Genomic DNA, 15,014 nt, shown 5'->3' on the forward strand with positions numbered 1-15,014 from the left:
GGACGTGTAGGCCACACGGTCGTGTGGCCATTATCATGCCTTGGCCGTGCCGAATGGCACGGCCATGCCGAATGGCACGGCCATGCCTGGAATCCAGATTTGAAGAGGGCCATGGCTGTGTACCCCCACGCAGTCATACCATTATCCCCGTGGCCAAGCAACACACGGTCGTGCCAACGATCCAAAGGAGAGAAAGGTCACGACCGTGTGAATCCACACGACTGTGTGAGCCTTAGAACCATTTCGAAACTTTAAGTCGAGATCTTGACTAGATTTCGGTCTCGGAGAGACGGAATCTAATTAATACTCTACTTGTTAAACTTGTATTGTGCTAACACTTTGTTTTGCAGGATATATGTATTATATATTTGCCTCTGACTAACGTTTTCTTGCAGGAAGGAAGATGTGGGAAAACTAGGGTCCGGGTGCTCGGGATGGTTCCGGGCGCCCAGAGGTCTGAGCGCCCGGGAGGTACCCGGGCGCCCGGAGGCAAAAACTTATCCCCAATGTCATTTCGCTGCGTGGAGTTCACTGATTGGCTCGGCTACGTCACAACCAGGGCGCCCTGAAGGTTCCAGGCACCCCGAACCTCCTTTATAAGGAGGGTCAAGGCTGGAGCCAGAAGATCAACTCAAAATCTACTCTCATGTGCTCTTGCGACGTTGCGAAAAGATCTCCGACAAAGTTTTGTTTTCTTTCCTGTCTTATTTTCTTAATTGTCAGTTTTCTTTCACTACATAATTCATGTATGTAGTTTGTAATAAGTTTCGAATTATTAGTGATTGCCCATCGAAAGCACCCTTGTGTGCGGGCCTTGGAGTAGGAGTTACCAAAGGCTCCAAACCAAGTAAATCCATGTGTTCTCTTTGGCTTGTTTACTTTTCCACTGTGCTTACTCTCTCGTAATTTTTTAAATCGCTATTCACCCCCCCCCCCCCTCTAGCGAAACTCTATGATCCAACAGATACATCAGGTTCCACCACAACGAATCGAAATCCTAAAATCCATTTCCCAAAGCTCAATTACCTCCAAGAGCGATTCTCTTATCCTTCTCTTTCTCTCTTCAATCACTCTCGTTAGTTTGCAAGCGTCAAAGCCAACTTTCAACCGTCTAGATAACTCACTTTGCGACATCTCTAGTGCTTAATCAACAGTCTCTGTGGTTCGACAATCTTATATATTATTGACGATAAATCCGTGCACTTGCGGAAGCGTAACAACAATCATTCAAAATCATCACGAAGAGCTATCAAGAATTGAAATAGACGTTGTTCTTCTCTATGAGTGACATAAGCTGGAATGCTCGCAATTCTAAGGATTTTGTAAGTGCTAACTGGTCCCATAGTTCTAACATGGTTGAATAAAAATCTTAGATGCCCATAACTTGCTGCCGAAGTGTGTGAATATCTGCTTCCAAGTGATATTGTTTGGCAAAGTTAGATTGTGTGTAAAATCTTACAGACGATCCCAAACCTCTTTTACTATCTCATACTTGACTACCTGAGCATCAATGGAGTGTAAAATAGAATTATTGATCCATGTAATAATTTTCGAATTATTGGTCTCCCTAACGTCCAATGACTTTACATAATTATCAACATTGATGTTCATAGGTTAAACTCGCACACCTGAAACATATCCCAATATAGATTTTCCCTGCAAGAAGTTTTTCATAACATATCCCCAATACAAATAATTTTTTCCATCCAGTCGGGCATTGATCCATTGAAGCAAATTGTCTGTGCGACCACTCATGATGATAGAACGAATTGTGCTCACGAATAACCGAACAACAAACAACATTAAACCAAGTTGATGTAAAAATAAAAGAAACCCAATCAAAACTATAAGGTTGTGCCAAAAATTTTTTGATCCGCGAAAACTGTGAGTTGAATTAATAGTTCTTCAATCAAATTATCAAAAGCACATAAAGATGAAAGCTCTTGTACCATATAGAAATTGACACCAAGGAAAAATGTAGTCATCTTGATTTGATGAATCCAAGAAGTGTTCTAGAAATAAAGAATACAAAACCTTATATAGTTAGTTACAAAAAGAAATCTAACTCCTAAATTGAAAAGGTAAAAGACTAAATTGCCCTAAAATCTATAAATAAATAATTCTAATAAATTTATATAATCTAACAGTTGTTACATATAACAGGAATATTCTGAATTAAAATTATAGAAAATTATTTCAGACTTATCTGATTAGATGACTTGAATTGATAATCTCAAATTATAAGCCTAAGCTGATTAGGCCGAGTGCTTCCCAAGTCTAAGTGCTTCTCAAATCTGAGTGGGAAGCTTAATGTCGAGTCCTAGTCAAGAAGTCGAGTGGGCAGTCAGCTGATTTGCCCAATTGCCGAGTCCCAATAGGTCGCTACCTAAGTGTCAAATTGGGAGACCAAATTGTTTGACTGTCAAGTACTCGAGTTGTCGAGTACCAACTTTGATGAGTCACACCAAGTCATCTAGTTGCAAGGTACTGAGTCACCGAAATCCTGAGTCGGCTAAGTTGTCAAGTGTCGACTGGGTCGTCGACTGCTCTGGGTGGAGTCATAGTGCTCGGGAGGACGTCTAACTACTTGGGAATCAAGGCTGAGTACTCATGAAGTAATCCCAAGTTTGAGTGGGTTGTTGCCACCTCAACGACGAGTTAGAAAAGGTACAATTAGGTCTGCATTTGACACAATTTTCTTAAAACGGATTCATCCCCTCCGGTGATGTTTCAAGATCACGTTGGACATCTATTTCCAAGATACAATAGTGACAACCAAATACTAGTTTTTCGTGGTAAACTGAGCATATATCCAAATGTTATCATGGGCAGAACTATCGTGCGATATTGACTATGAAGAAGAAAAATGAGGGAGGGTGGACAAAGTAGATGGAGTTTTAGTTTTTTCATCCGTCTCCTTTCCTCTGCTCGTAGCCTCCCTATATACGGGCTCTGATTCTCAGTCGCATTTGAATGGCCGAATAAAAGTCATTCAATGTTTGATCCTAAAGAAACCGCCGACCATCAATGGTTGACTATTTATGTCCGACGGTTATATATTCACCATTAACATCCAATTGGTTCAAATCCGACACATTAATGTGTCTATTACCCACATGAGTAGAAAGCGAAAAGAGATTTGAGTGGAAAATATCAGCTGATTCTACTCATCGGACTTAGCCCCGTTCGATGTGTGCAAATAGTACTCGGATATGTTTCCATCGTCGATGTTTCCATAATGAATATTGATTGAGCAGGAATGTTCTTGATCGGATATGTTCCGACTTAATGCGATTGTATATTTGATGTCGTAGATGTCTGATTATCATTACAATTGTACGTTCACCCACTTATGCTTATGCTAGCCACTCCCTCGAAAAGGCATAGAACATTATTGGTTTATATGACCTTGCTACTCAATTTTAGATATGAGAATTTGATGATGCTAAATATAAAATAATAAAATATCTGTAGTCCTTTTGTATGTTATTCCTGAGTACGTGACCTCACTTCTTTTATTCAACAACCTCCTTTTTCGTACATTCTTGACTTGTTAGTCTTATTTCTTGAGTCCTCGGTGTTCATTCAATGACATCCCATTTGGACTCACGAAGGCCACTTAGGATCTACGCTCCCAAACATTCAACGTTCATCCCACAATGTCTCATTTAGACTCGGGAAGGTCACTCAAAATCAATGCTCCCGAGCACTCGGCGTTCATCATATGACATCCCAATCGGACGCGTTTACTTCTTGAGTACTCAGTTTCACTCTCAGTCAATCTATGCTCTTGAGCACTCAACCTTCGTCCTACGATATCCCACTCAAACTTGAGTCACTTCCCAAGCACTCCGCTTCACTCTCAGACTAGTTGGTTTGCACTCTCGAGCACTTAGCTTTCGTCTAGCAACACCCCATTCGGACTCGGAAGCCCAGTCGGCTATCGATGACAACCGACTACTCGACCTCAACCTTTGACAACTCACACCTAGCCAACGACCTGACAACTCGCATAGACGATACGCCTGGCCAACGGGCTGATAGTGTTGGAGGTATGGTCCAACGATTGTCACCCTGCATGCGGATAACTTGCAGGCGGTGTCTCGCTCGTGTGGCCACCTATGTAGCTAGCCTAGAGCTTGCATGACAACCTATGTTGAGATTCCCTTTTGTCGACTATATAATGACCGATGGAGGTAAGTGAATGGGTGATGATTTACTTCTCACATACAGACAACTCTTCTCCACCAACAATCTCATCTCTAATCTCTCCCTTGAACATTTCTTCTTTCTCGTGTTTATGTGAGTTTCATCTCATAGCCCAACTCTTCTCCACTAACACGCTTTGATTCGTAGGTTACCAGGAGCATGTCGGAGGACAATTGAAGTTTGAGGCGAAGGGAGAGGAGCCCAAGTGGGCGAAAAAAGGCATCATCAAATAACTTTAGAAAACAAGGGCAAAGCGTTTACATATGCAAACTTTGTAGCTGCTATGCTGTCACATTGATACAAAACGATTTGCTGATTTACATTAGAGTACAAAGATTTGTCAAGATATAAACAAAATCTCTATACACTTTTGATCTCATCTGATGCTATCTTCTACTCATTCATCTATATTTTATTTTTTTCTGCCATCACAATTACATATACAAATCAAATGTCGCTTACTTTGAAGTATGAAATGTATACAATGAGGCAACAAATCCTACTTTCTCCATTAAGAGTTAGCAAACTGATTGACCACAAGGAATCTTTACAGGCGAGAACACAACCGTAAGGGGCGCATGGTCAGAAAGAGAATAATTTTCTGGCCACATCCCTCGCTCAACTTCGGGCGGGAAGAGAATTGCATCCTTAACATTAAATCCAAAGGTCTGTGGTATCATCTGAGTCTCTTTAGTTTCTAATATTGTTTCTTCGTCAGCTTTCTCAAAGCATTTAGGATTCCAGATTTGTTGCTGCAAATGTGTCATAAATTTTGTAAAGATACGATGAAGATCCATGGTCAAAGTGTTTGATTAAATGTTGTCAAATGTCTGATACCTGAAACTCTTCAAAATCTACGATACCATTTCCATCAGTGTCAACTTGAGCCCATAGACCTTTTGTATCTTCAGGACTGAGACCATGAGGATGACTAGACAAACCAAGCTGCATTGATTTGACGTATAAGTGAGAAATTATTTGAAAGAAATCTAAGCTCGCAATAGATGTTGTTTATGTACCTGATGGAGTGCCTGACAGAAACTTGAGTAGGTTATGCAATCAAAAGGATTGTCCATTTTGAGGAATGCAAAAGCATTATCTTCTGTAAGAGAAGCGGCTCGTAAACGAGACTGAAAAAGAGAATTTTAGTCATATCTTTTCATAAGAAAATGAAAACAAATTCCATTTTGTCTTATAATTTGTTGTTTTTTAAAATGCCCCGAAAGTTTTTGAATTACTAAATTTTGAGACTTGGATTTTTTTTTTTTGTTTTCTTGGATTTTTGACTTAAGGGGTTAAGACATAAGCTGATATATAAAATAGCCTACATCAACTTAGACAGTAGACACTATGCTACATAATAGTTTGTAACTTAATCGAAACTATAAGGGTAAGACAACCATTTAAAAACTCTAGTAGTGTTTCAGAAAATGCAGTAACTATGGAGAAACTGCTTGTGAAAAGAAACAAAATGCTAACATACTATAAGAACTATTAATTAAAACTTAAAGTTAGTGCCTGCAACAAAAATAAAAAAAGAAAGAAAGATCATTTACCTTAATAAGGCAGAATACAGCTTCATTCCAGCTAGTTCTCAATGGTTTTCTGAATTTGTTAGGATTTAGAAGCCATATGAAGTCAACTCCGCAGATATTCCCACGGTGATTACGATGGCTGACCCACTGCATGAGATTTGAGGAAAGGACATCAATAAAATATTATGACATCCATAATTGACAATTTCAAAAGGGCGATTGAGTTTCTTTTATTATTAGCAGGCACTTCGTTCTTTTTAATTATCCAAAAAGGCACTTCATGTCTAAATAAAATACCCTAAATATACCCCTCTCTAATCTGTCTCCTCTCTGTTCTTTACTAATGTGCAGAGAGAGGAGGCTATTTGAAATGTCGGCAATAAATCATTAAGGCCCACCATCTGGAACATCTCAACGAGCACTGTTATCACTTAAACATCTCTCAACAATCCAACTTCCCTGTTTTCTTTAGGCCAGAATTGGTGTGCAACATCACGGGATAGGAAAGGGTGTTCACTTAGTCCATCTCCAATGGTGAGAGACGAATGCTATCGACTAGAAGACACCGCCGTATAACGTTGACTAGTTGAGCAATGGTAGCTCATCTCAAGATAGAGATGGATCTTGCTAGAGAATTTGTGTTGCTTCTTCTTGCTCTTGCTAGTGACCTCTTTGTTGTAGGCTGTCAGCTTTGGAAGACTAAACCATCAAGACTTCACAATATTGTGATACTCCATCTGCTTATTCATCAAAGACATCGACAACACCAACAAGCCAAGCAACTCATTCTAGTTCATAGCCGCTTAATCCTTTACTATCAGCACGAACGACAGGTTGAATGGCTTCAGTGCCACTAATTGAAGCTTATTGTCCCAAATAAGATTGATTGTGCCAGAAATGCTACGAGTGCATGGAATTTGGTAGCCCAATTGTGTCTTTGAGCCACATGTGAACCAATGGACGATTTCAAATTTGCCTAGGGAGGAGGGACAAGGTGGTGGTTTTGAAACAAGAGTGGTTGTCGTTGTTGCTACTGCCACTAGCAGATGCAAAACTTTAAGGGAGTGTATTTGAAGTTTTGTCTAATTGTAAGATGCCTTTTGGATAATTACAACGTATGGAGCACCAGCTAGGAATAGAAGAAACCTAAGGATGCCCTTTGGGAATTTTCCCTTGATAATTTAGCCATCAAACTTTAACACAATAACAGAATCCTAGATAAAGATTAGGACCTTATGAGCATCAACATCACTGTACCGATGAACTGTGTCATATGATGACAAAAATCCTTGAGACCTAAGAAACTTATAAACATGCCCCCGTTTGCTTCCATTCCAATCTCTGTAGAATACAGTGGAAATTGAGACACCAATTTTTTCTACAAACAATGGTGAATGTGTGCATATTATAGTACTTACCCACAGAGTATGATGGGCATGGATTCAAGATTGTGCTCTTTTTGATATGTTTCTATGTACTGGAGAATCTTGTACACCTTCCATTGGCAATCCCAGAAAGCAAGTTATTAGGCCACAGGTGAAGACATATTGTTGGAAAAACTAGTTAAAGAAAGATAAATCTACCTGTTGCAAACGAACTATACACAAGCTAAAATCATGAGGAAATAGCAAATGAGTATTCACAACCAGAATTTGTTGCTGGACGCTGCATGTTTGACCTTGCCATAAAGCAACAGACGATTCCACATGTAAGAGCTGAGCAACACGATCTCCAAAGTCATTAAACAACAATTCTCTATAGTTTATGACCCTAAAATAGTCCTGGTGCATAGCAGTAAGGAGACCTGAACACAGATTGAAACTTCTATTGTAATAACGTTTAATGTAGGAATTAGACTATAACAGAAGCATTTAGACATGATCAAGCAAGAAACCCTAAATCTTTTGCAAGCATAACATGAACTCGTGATGCTCCTTTTAGATGACAAAAATCATAAAAAATGAAGCAGTTCTCTATAAAACCAATCAATACGTCAACGAAAGGAAGCAGAATTGAACAATCTATTTTGCGATGAAGATCCTACGTACCATCGCCGCGATTGTTCGTTCGAGCGAGCTTGAAGCTTATGTAACCAGCATCGCCCAGTCTCTTCTCGTACATTTGAACGAGCTCTTCATTCCCCAACCAAACCTCCTATATCAATCCCAAAGATCCCTCATCCAAAATCCAATTTCCCAACACAAAACTTTAAGATCGTACCTGGAGGCAGATTATAGAGGAGCGATCGACCAAGAGCTGGTCGATGATCTTCTCATTCCGGTTCAACCAATACGCCTTGTACTGGCTCTCCCTGCAACTCTGGTCCTGCCAGCGTCACCCCATCATAAGAAATTGAAGAGCAAATCAAAGAGACAAGGTAAAATAGAAGCCCCAAATCAACGAACAGAGATCGGCTACTCACCTCCTGGCTGAGTCGCTTGTAGATCGGCGCAAGGATGTTGAAGGTGGTGCAGGAGATGCAACGCTCGGAGGCTGCCACTGAACCACACCCCACTCGCAAGCCCTTCTTACTCTTTCGCAACCTTTTCTTCTCCTGTTGCTTTCGCCCGTCCATGCCGTGCTTTCTATTTCGACCTATCCCCGGTTTTCGATCCAACGACAGCAACCAGCAATGAGGTAAACGATCAAGCAAGCAACCAATTCAAGAACGAATACGGAAGAGCGGTCGAATTCTTCGTACAGCCTGAGAACTGGAACATGCGGTGCCAGCTTTCGCCCTGACGTCGTTGAATCGACAGATCGGATCGGGGAAAGAAGCCGAGCGGAAGTGGGGGTATTTATACTGCGGCATTCTACGGAATCGCATACCTAATTAAAATTTAATATTATTCAAATCAACTACCCAATTTTCAAAACATCTAAATTACTTATTATATTCTTAAAATACTTCTTTATCCATAATTCAATTATATTTTAAATCGGATTTAGAAAATTCTGAATTAGTTTAAATTAAAGTTAATGTACTTATACATTTTTTAATGTATTATAATTTCAAATTTAAATTTGATAATGTAAATTAAAGTAATAAATTTTTAAACTTATAAAATTTGATAAAATTTATATCCTCAGATATATTCATCAGTTTTGAACTAAATTAACTAATATTTATTGAGGGAAATGAAGGATATTTTAGAAATATAATATGCATTTTAGATATTATAGAAATTAGATACGTGAAATTTGAAAAATATTAAAATTTATTTATGCTGTTCACTGAAATGCTATACATGTATCCTAAAATTAACTAACGAGCGTTGGGTGACCGTCACTTCTCATTATGAAAAAAATAATTATTCAGGTTAGATATTGTAAAACATGAGATGATGATTGATGTAGTTCTATAAATAAATTTTATAAATTATTAAAATAAATCAAGAAATATTTATGACGAATGATCTAGAAGTCTAGTATCTTATAATTATGTGTTTTATTTGAAATTTTTTTATAAATATAATATAATTAAAATTAAATCATAAATATTTAAAGGATAATTAAATACTCTTCCATTATACCATAATCCCAAGATGAAACATTATAATTCAATACAATAGTGGATTGATGATCTCCTGGACGATACCCATATAATGGTGTCTAATCAGGTATATAATATTTTTGATATAATAGTTAAAGTCAATTCTACCCTACTTCATCGTACCATATGCTTTGTTTGTATTTAAATTTATCTCCCTTTACATTTTTACATTTATGAGATCGGCACTGGACTGTCGGATCTATTATTTTTATTTTTATTTTATTTGTTTACAATTGACCAATAAGTGGATTTAGATACTATTTTTCTGGTAGCATTCAATTCACTGCCTAAACGACACGCACTAACACTCGTGAATATCCGCACTGCTATTGGCCCTGCACGACGGAGTGATGCGGGCCCCACGCCGTATTATTTAACAGTGCATACACATTGTAGCATATGTGAGGTTGTGGCAGCGCTCCGTGATGTGTGATCGATAAAATCAACATATTAATGACCAGCCACCATTTCCATTTGGCAAGAAAAGACACAGTGACACGTCTTGTCATGGTGGGCCATCGCAGTACGGTTATTTTGCGCCGGGTTGGATGCCACCGCCCACCTGTGTACATTTTGGCGGATCTCTATTTTACAATTTTTTATAAGGGACAGTGGGAGATTGGAAAAAGCCACCGACAACCATTGCTACGCGGCGGGAATAATTGGGCTATCTGGAGTCCCATGGCAGTGGGCTCCACGAGAGAGATCGAGGGTGGTCTGGCTGGGCTAACTCGAATGATTCGAGCCTGACGGGCACGTCTCGCGAATCCGAGTGGGGTAGGAGGCGTGGTGGGTTGGTAAAACGTTTCCCGAAATTTTTTTCTACACTTTTTATTTTTTATTTTTTATTATTATTATTATTATTATTTGAATGTCTTTACTTCATTTGCACGATCATATTAGTTTTGCACATTATGAACTTCCATAATAGATCAGATCATTTCATAGGAAAGAGAATTGTCTTGGATTGAATTTATGGTCGGATTTTGTATAATGTTGTTAAGATCCTATGTACTTGAATTGTAAAAGGGAATCTATAATATAATTATATCTGGGGCCACATTATGATATAAGATGATAAGAGATTATAAATAAACACTCACTATAGCATTATGGAATCAACTACTTTTAGGACGTGTTTGGTTCAGGGTTATTATGGATAATCTTGATTATCTGTATAAGGTTATCCATGATAACCGTGTTTGGTTCAAGGTTTTTTTAAATTCCGAAGTTTTTCTCAATTCCTACACGTCATCAAACGTCATCAATTTGGGCATATCACCAGGAATCAAAAAACCTCCATCTGCCTTGGTTTTTGCAGATTCCTGAGGTTAAGCAAAAAATATTCCTAAATTAACCTTTGATTGGAGCGAGCCGAGGTCGTCGATCTGGGCGGTCTCATATCAACAGAGAGCCAGTCGGAGGTGGCAGCAGGGGGTAGGAGAAGGGGATGGCGGCAAGCGGCAGGCGGCGGGAGTCGGGGGGGGGGGGGGGGGGGGGGGGGGGGGCGCGTGGGGGGGGGGGGGGGGGGGGGGGGGGGGGGGGGGGGGGGGGGGGGGGGGGGGGGGGGGGGGGGGGGGGGGGGGGGGGGGGGGGGGGGGGGAGGGGGGGGGGGGGGGGGGGGGGGGGGGGGGGGGGGGGGGGGGGGGGGGGGGGGCGACGCGAGGAAGAGGGAGATACCGAGATTTGTTTTTAACTTTATTATTTTAATTAAAACCTTATTAAATTCACATAAATGGAATAGATTTAATTAAAATCTAATTAAATTATCTAAAAATTTCCTAAAATAATAATAAACAATTAAAATATTATCTAATTTTATTTATATATATCATTATTAATAACAATATTATCATTATTAAACTATGGATAATATGATAAAATATCATACTTTATTAAACTAAGGATAATATGGTAAAATATCATACTAGGTTATATACTAAAATCTCCAAACAAACAAAGTTTTATTGCATTATCTAAATTAAACCAAACAACATAGGTTATGTTTCATTCCTCATAACCAAGGTTATGTGATTACCTGGTAATCACATAACTAAGATTATATGTGATAACTTGAACCAAACACACTCTTAAAGTAATGAATATGTTTGATGTCTTGCTAAATAAATACTCACATCAACTTTCTTAAACATATAATTTATCTTAAATTTTATATTTTAAGTAAAAAAAATTTTTTGAATCATCTACTTAATTCATTACCTAAATTAAAATTTCATAAATAGTACGTTTATAAATTTAAAAAATTAAATTCATTAAGATATTATTTAATTTAGTAGAGAAAAAAATAAATGAAATGAATTAGGTAATGACAAATAAATATTACATATGAAGAGTGGAAGAAAGAAGAAAATAATAAAAAATAAAGATAATTAAAATTTTAAGATAGCTTATATAGTGTATAATAAAAATAATTATCTAAATTTAATAAAATAAATAATTTATCTTAAATTTTAGAGATATTATAGAGAAATTGATATAGATACTTTTCTTATATATAAAAGATCTTTTTATTTATATTAAAAAAATAATAAAATAGATACTATAAAAATAATTTCATTAACATAACACGTAAACTATGATTTATAACAATGAAAATATTATATCCCACAATTCCAATAATCAATATAATTACATCATAAAAAATAAAAAAAATATTACAATTAACTATAAAAAATTAATCTCCTTATTAATTTTATCTATAAAATCATCAATCAATCAATCTTTCCATTTAGTTGAAAAGCGTCGAATCAATCAACCAGTGGCTCCACTATTCAAAATCCAAGGTTCAGTGATACATATTTAATTGAATCATAAGGAAAAAGAAGACAGATTTGCTATATTTACCTAAATAATTTTATTACCAACACTATGATTTAACCTAATCATTAATTATAGTGGCAAAAAATGAATATGTTCGCTTCCAATATCCTCGTCAATTCATTTTAAGATAAATATAGAGGAGGTAAATCACGAGCGGCTATTAGTCTTTGGAATAGTGACTAACATATAAGGGAGACATGTATCTCGATTTTATCGAGATTCGAATCACAGACCTTATGATGACAATAACACATACATTAGTCACTAGACTTTTCCGAAAGGACAACCTAATCATTAATTATAAAGCATAGGAAAGTTGACAATGTGAAAAATTCTTGCATGAGATTGACCGAATTGAATTGATAATAAAATTGAAATATTGAATTATTGAACTATTATAGTGATACTTGGAGTAAAGGAGAAACTTAAAAGTTATGGAATTAGGAATTTTACCATAGTAAAATGGAGATCAAATAAATTAATTGTATAATCAAAAATCATTTTTCATTTAATCATGCATGAAGCTAAATCAACGGAATCAAGTAAGAAAATTTTACCTAAATCGAAACTTCAAAGGGTTTAAGCATGTGTGTAGCGTCGATGGGTGATGACGCGACAATGGCGATGCAGCGATGCAATGATGACAACACTGGAGATCACAATGTGAGAACTGGGAAGGTGGCATTGGTGGCTTTCGGCGTGGATGAAAAGTTTGAGGTTGAGGTAGTGTTCAAAAGTGGATTTAGGATTTAGGGAGAAATAGGAAAAGGCAGAGGAAGAAAAGATATGCTTAAGCACCTCTCCCATGAGTATTTCTCTCTTTTTTTTTCTTTTTTTTTTGCACTTTTACAAGAAAAAATCCACAATGTTTTAGATTTTATAACTAGATCTTTTTAATTTAATTTTATATACAAGGAACATCAACATTTTTTTTTGCTAACAGAAGTGAGGCCCCACCAAAGGTGGAGCCCTGTGCACTGGCCGCACCTTGACTACCCTAGGACTAACCCGTGTGAAATCAAACAATTTAAACAATCTAATTCATTTAGAAATATTGGCTATATGTCTCTTGTCGTCGCACATAAAATATCACCTTTTAGCATATTGGGGATGTCTTTTTGCACATTAATAGGTCTCGGCCAAGTTGAGATAATTTTTCTTTACTAGGTGGATTGGGGGTCGTTTACTCTATTCTTATATGAGACATCTCATGAGATCAATGGCAAGTTGTTCATTCTAACTTTATGTGAAGTATTTTCTGATGGATTGTAAGTTGTTCACCCTATATATGTATGTATAGGTGCATCCACATGATTTATTTCGTATTGGATGGATTGCGAGTCATTCACCTCATGTAAACATGATACATTTCTTTCGGGTGAATTATGAGTCATTCACTTTATCTATGTATGTATATGTGCATACATGCTGATCCTGTCCGAGTGCTGAGTCGACGGACGCTGGGGACGTGGCACGCTCCGCTGTCTCCGACTGGTGGTGGTGTAGCTCTCCGACGATCTTGCAAAGAAGCCGAGCCGAGAGGGGTTTCTCGACGACGGCCCTCCGATGCTCAAGTCAGGTAACGAGAGAGGCAGCGTAACGAGGCTACAGTAGAGATGTGTGCATACCTTCGTCGACGTCTGAGGGTCCTTATATAGGGCCCCGGGGAAACGCGGGCACGCTTCCCCAAACTTACCTTAACGAGCTTGTGTCAAAAAAGTGCCTCTAGCGCCATTCCGCAATCGTCCGAGCATATCCCGGATGTGACGGTGGAAGCTTCCACCATACGATTCTGTGTACAGCTCGGCCGCCAACTCTGCTGCTCGTCGACGGCAGGTGTCTCAAGGATGATGTTATCCTCTGTCTCCTTTGTCCTCTTGTGTCCCCTGTTTGTTCCAGGGACGATCAGATCGCCCGCTCGGCAGGCATATCACTTCTGCATCGGTCATATGCTCGGATGAGACTGCTCCTGTCTGTGTTGTCTTGTGCACCGGCCGAACGGACAGCCCGCTCGACCCATGAAACCTTTTTACCTTGAGCATCGGAAACCCGACCCCTAGTCGGGTTGTCTTTCATTTGGTTCGGGGATTCACGAGCGGTCGGCACTACGGTGCCCCGGTCGGTAGGCCTGCCTCCGGGTTGACTCTCTTGACCTTTGACCTCCACATACCGTTGACCCCTGCCTATGAGGGTCCCCCGTCCTTATCACCGGATCACATGCATCCCCTTCAAGTCTAGTCGAAGGAGGCGCCAAGTCCAACTGACTGGACTATGGATTTGGTCGAGCGACATTCCCTTTGCCGCTCCTGAAAGTGTATTTCCGATCGGCTATAGGAGGCCCCTTAGGCCGATCGGCGAATTGATGGCTATGCCTTGCAGATTTTGATTTCCATCCGCTTCCTGTTGCGGGGGCGATCGGAGCCATCGGGTCTCCTCGGAATTCGTGTCAATCTCCATTAATCTGCCCACGCACGAGTGATGGCGCTCATTAAATGCTGTCCAATTGCTAATCGCCACCTGGCAAGTCCGCCATCATCGTACGGCGAGGGCATCAGCTTTGATTTGACAGACGTTGGTTCAAATTCGACGGTTCGATGTCATCGCTCCTCCTGATGACCTGGATCGGACGATTGTGGTGAACTGAGCCCAGGGTTTATGAAGCGCCGACGCTGACCCCCCTCTCATCGTTCTTGCCTTCGCGTTTTTGGTGCTTCCTCTCGCGACCATCTTCCCGACATTCGCTTACCTCGGTGCTCCGACGAACTTTCGGCCTTCTCCTTCACGCTTTGCTCTCAGTAAGCCTTCTCCTATTTCTATTTTCTTCCGTTTTCTCCCTTCTGGTAGTCTTTGCATTCGTTCAATGTAGTTTCAGTCTC

At 39.2% G+C, this 15,014-nt stretch overlaps 1 protein-coding gene across 1 annotated transcript; it reads right to left on the reverse strand.

Moving 5' to 3' along the window:
* Positions 1 to 4,603: 4,603 nt before the first annotated feature.
* LOC122038517 (uncharacterized calcium-binding protein At1g02270-like) lies at positions 4,604 to 8,509 on the reverse strand. Its single transcript, XM_042598306.1, has 11 exons — positions 8,446 to 8,509; positions 8,167 to 8,339; positions 7,965 to 8,069; positions 7,793 to 7,898; positions 7,328 to 7,548; positions 7,163 to 7,239; positions 6,977 to 7,085; positions 5,766 to 5,891; positions 5,229 to 5,339; positions 5,047 to 5,154; positions 4,604 to 4,961 (listed from the first exon to the last, which is right to left on the reverse strand). The coding sequence occupies exons 1-11, from the start codon at positions 8,462 to 8,464 to the stop codon at positions 4,728 to 4,730; spliced, it is 1,389 nt and encodes a 462-aa protein (XP_042454240.1). The 5' UTR covers positions 8,465 to 8,509; the 3' UTR covers positions 4,604 to 4,727.
* Positions 8,510 to 15,014: the final 6,505 nt, after the last annotated feature.

This window comes from Zingiber officinale, chromosome 1A, assembly GCF_018446385.1.
Source record: "Zingiber officinale cultivar Zhangliang chromosome 1A, Zo_v1.1, whole genome shotgun sequence".
NCBI classification, from domain to species: domain Eukaryota; kingdom Viridiplantae; phylum Streptophyta; class Magnoliopsida; order Zingiberales; family Zingiberaceae; genus Zingiber; species Zingiber officinale.

Coding starts and splice junctions, on each gene's coding strand:
- LOC122038517 (XM_042598306.1), bottom strand. Junction 7,549..7,792: donor AACGAACAATCGCGGCGATG/GTACGTAGGATC, acceptor ATCTGTGTTCAG/GTCTCCTTACTGCTATGCAC. Junction 5,892..6,976: donor GTGATGTTGATGCTCATAAG/GTCCTAATCTTT, acceptor AATCTCATGCAG/TGGGTCAGCCATCGTAATCA.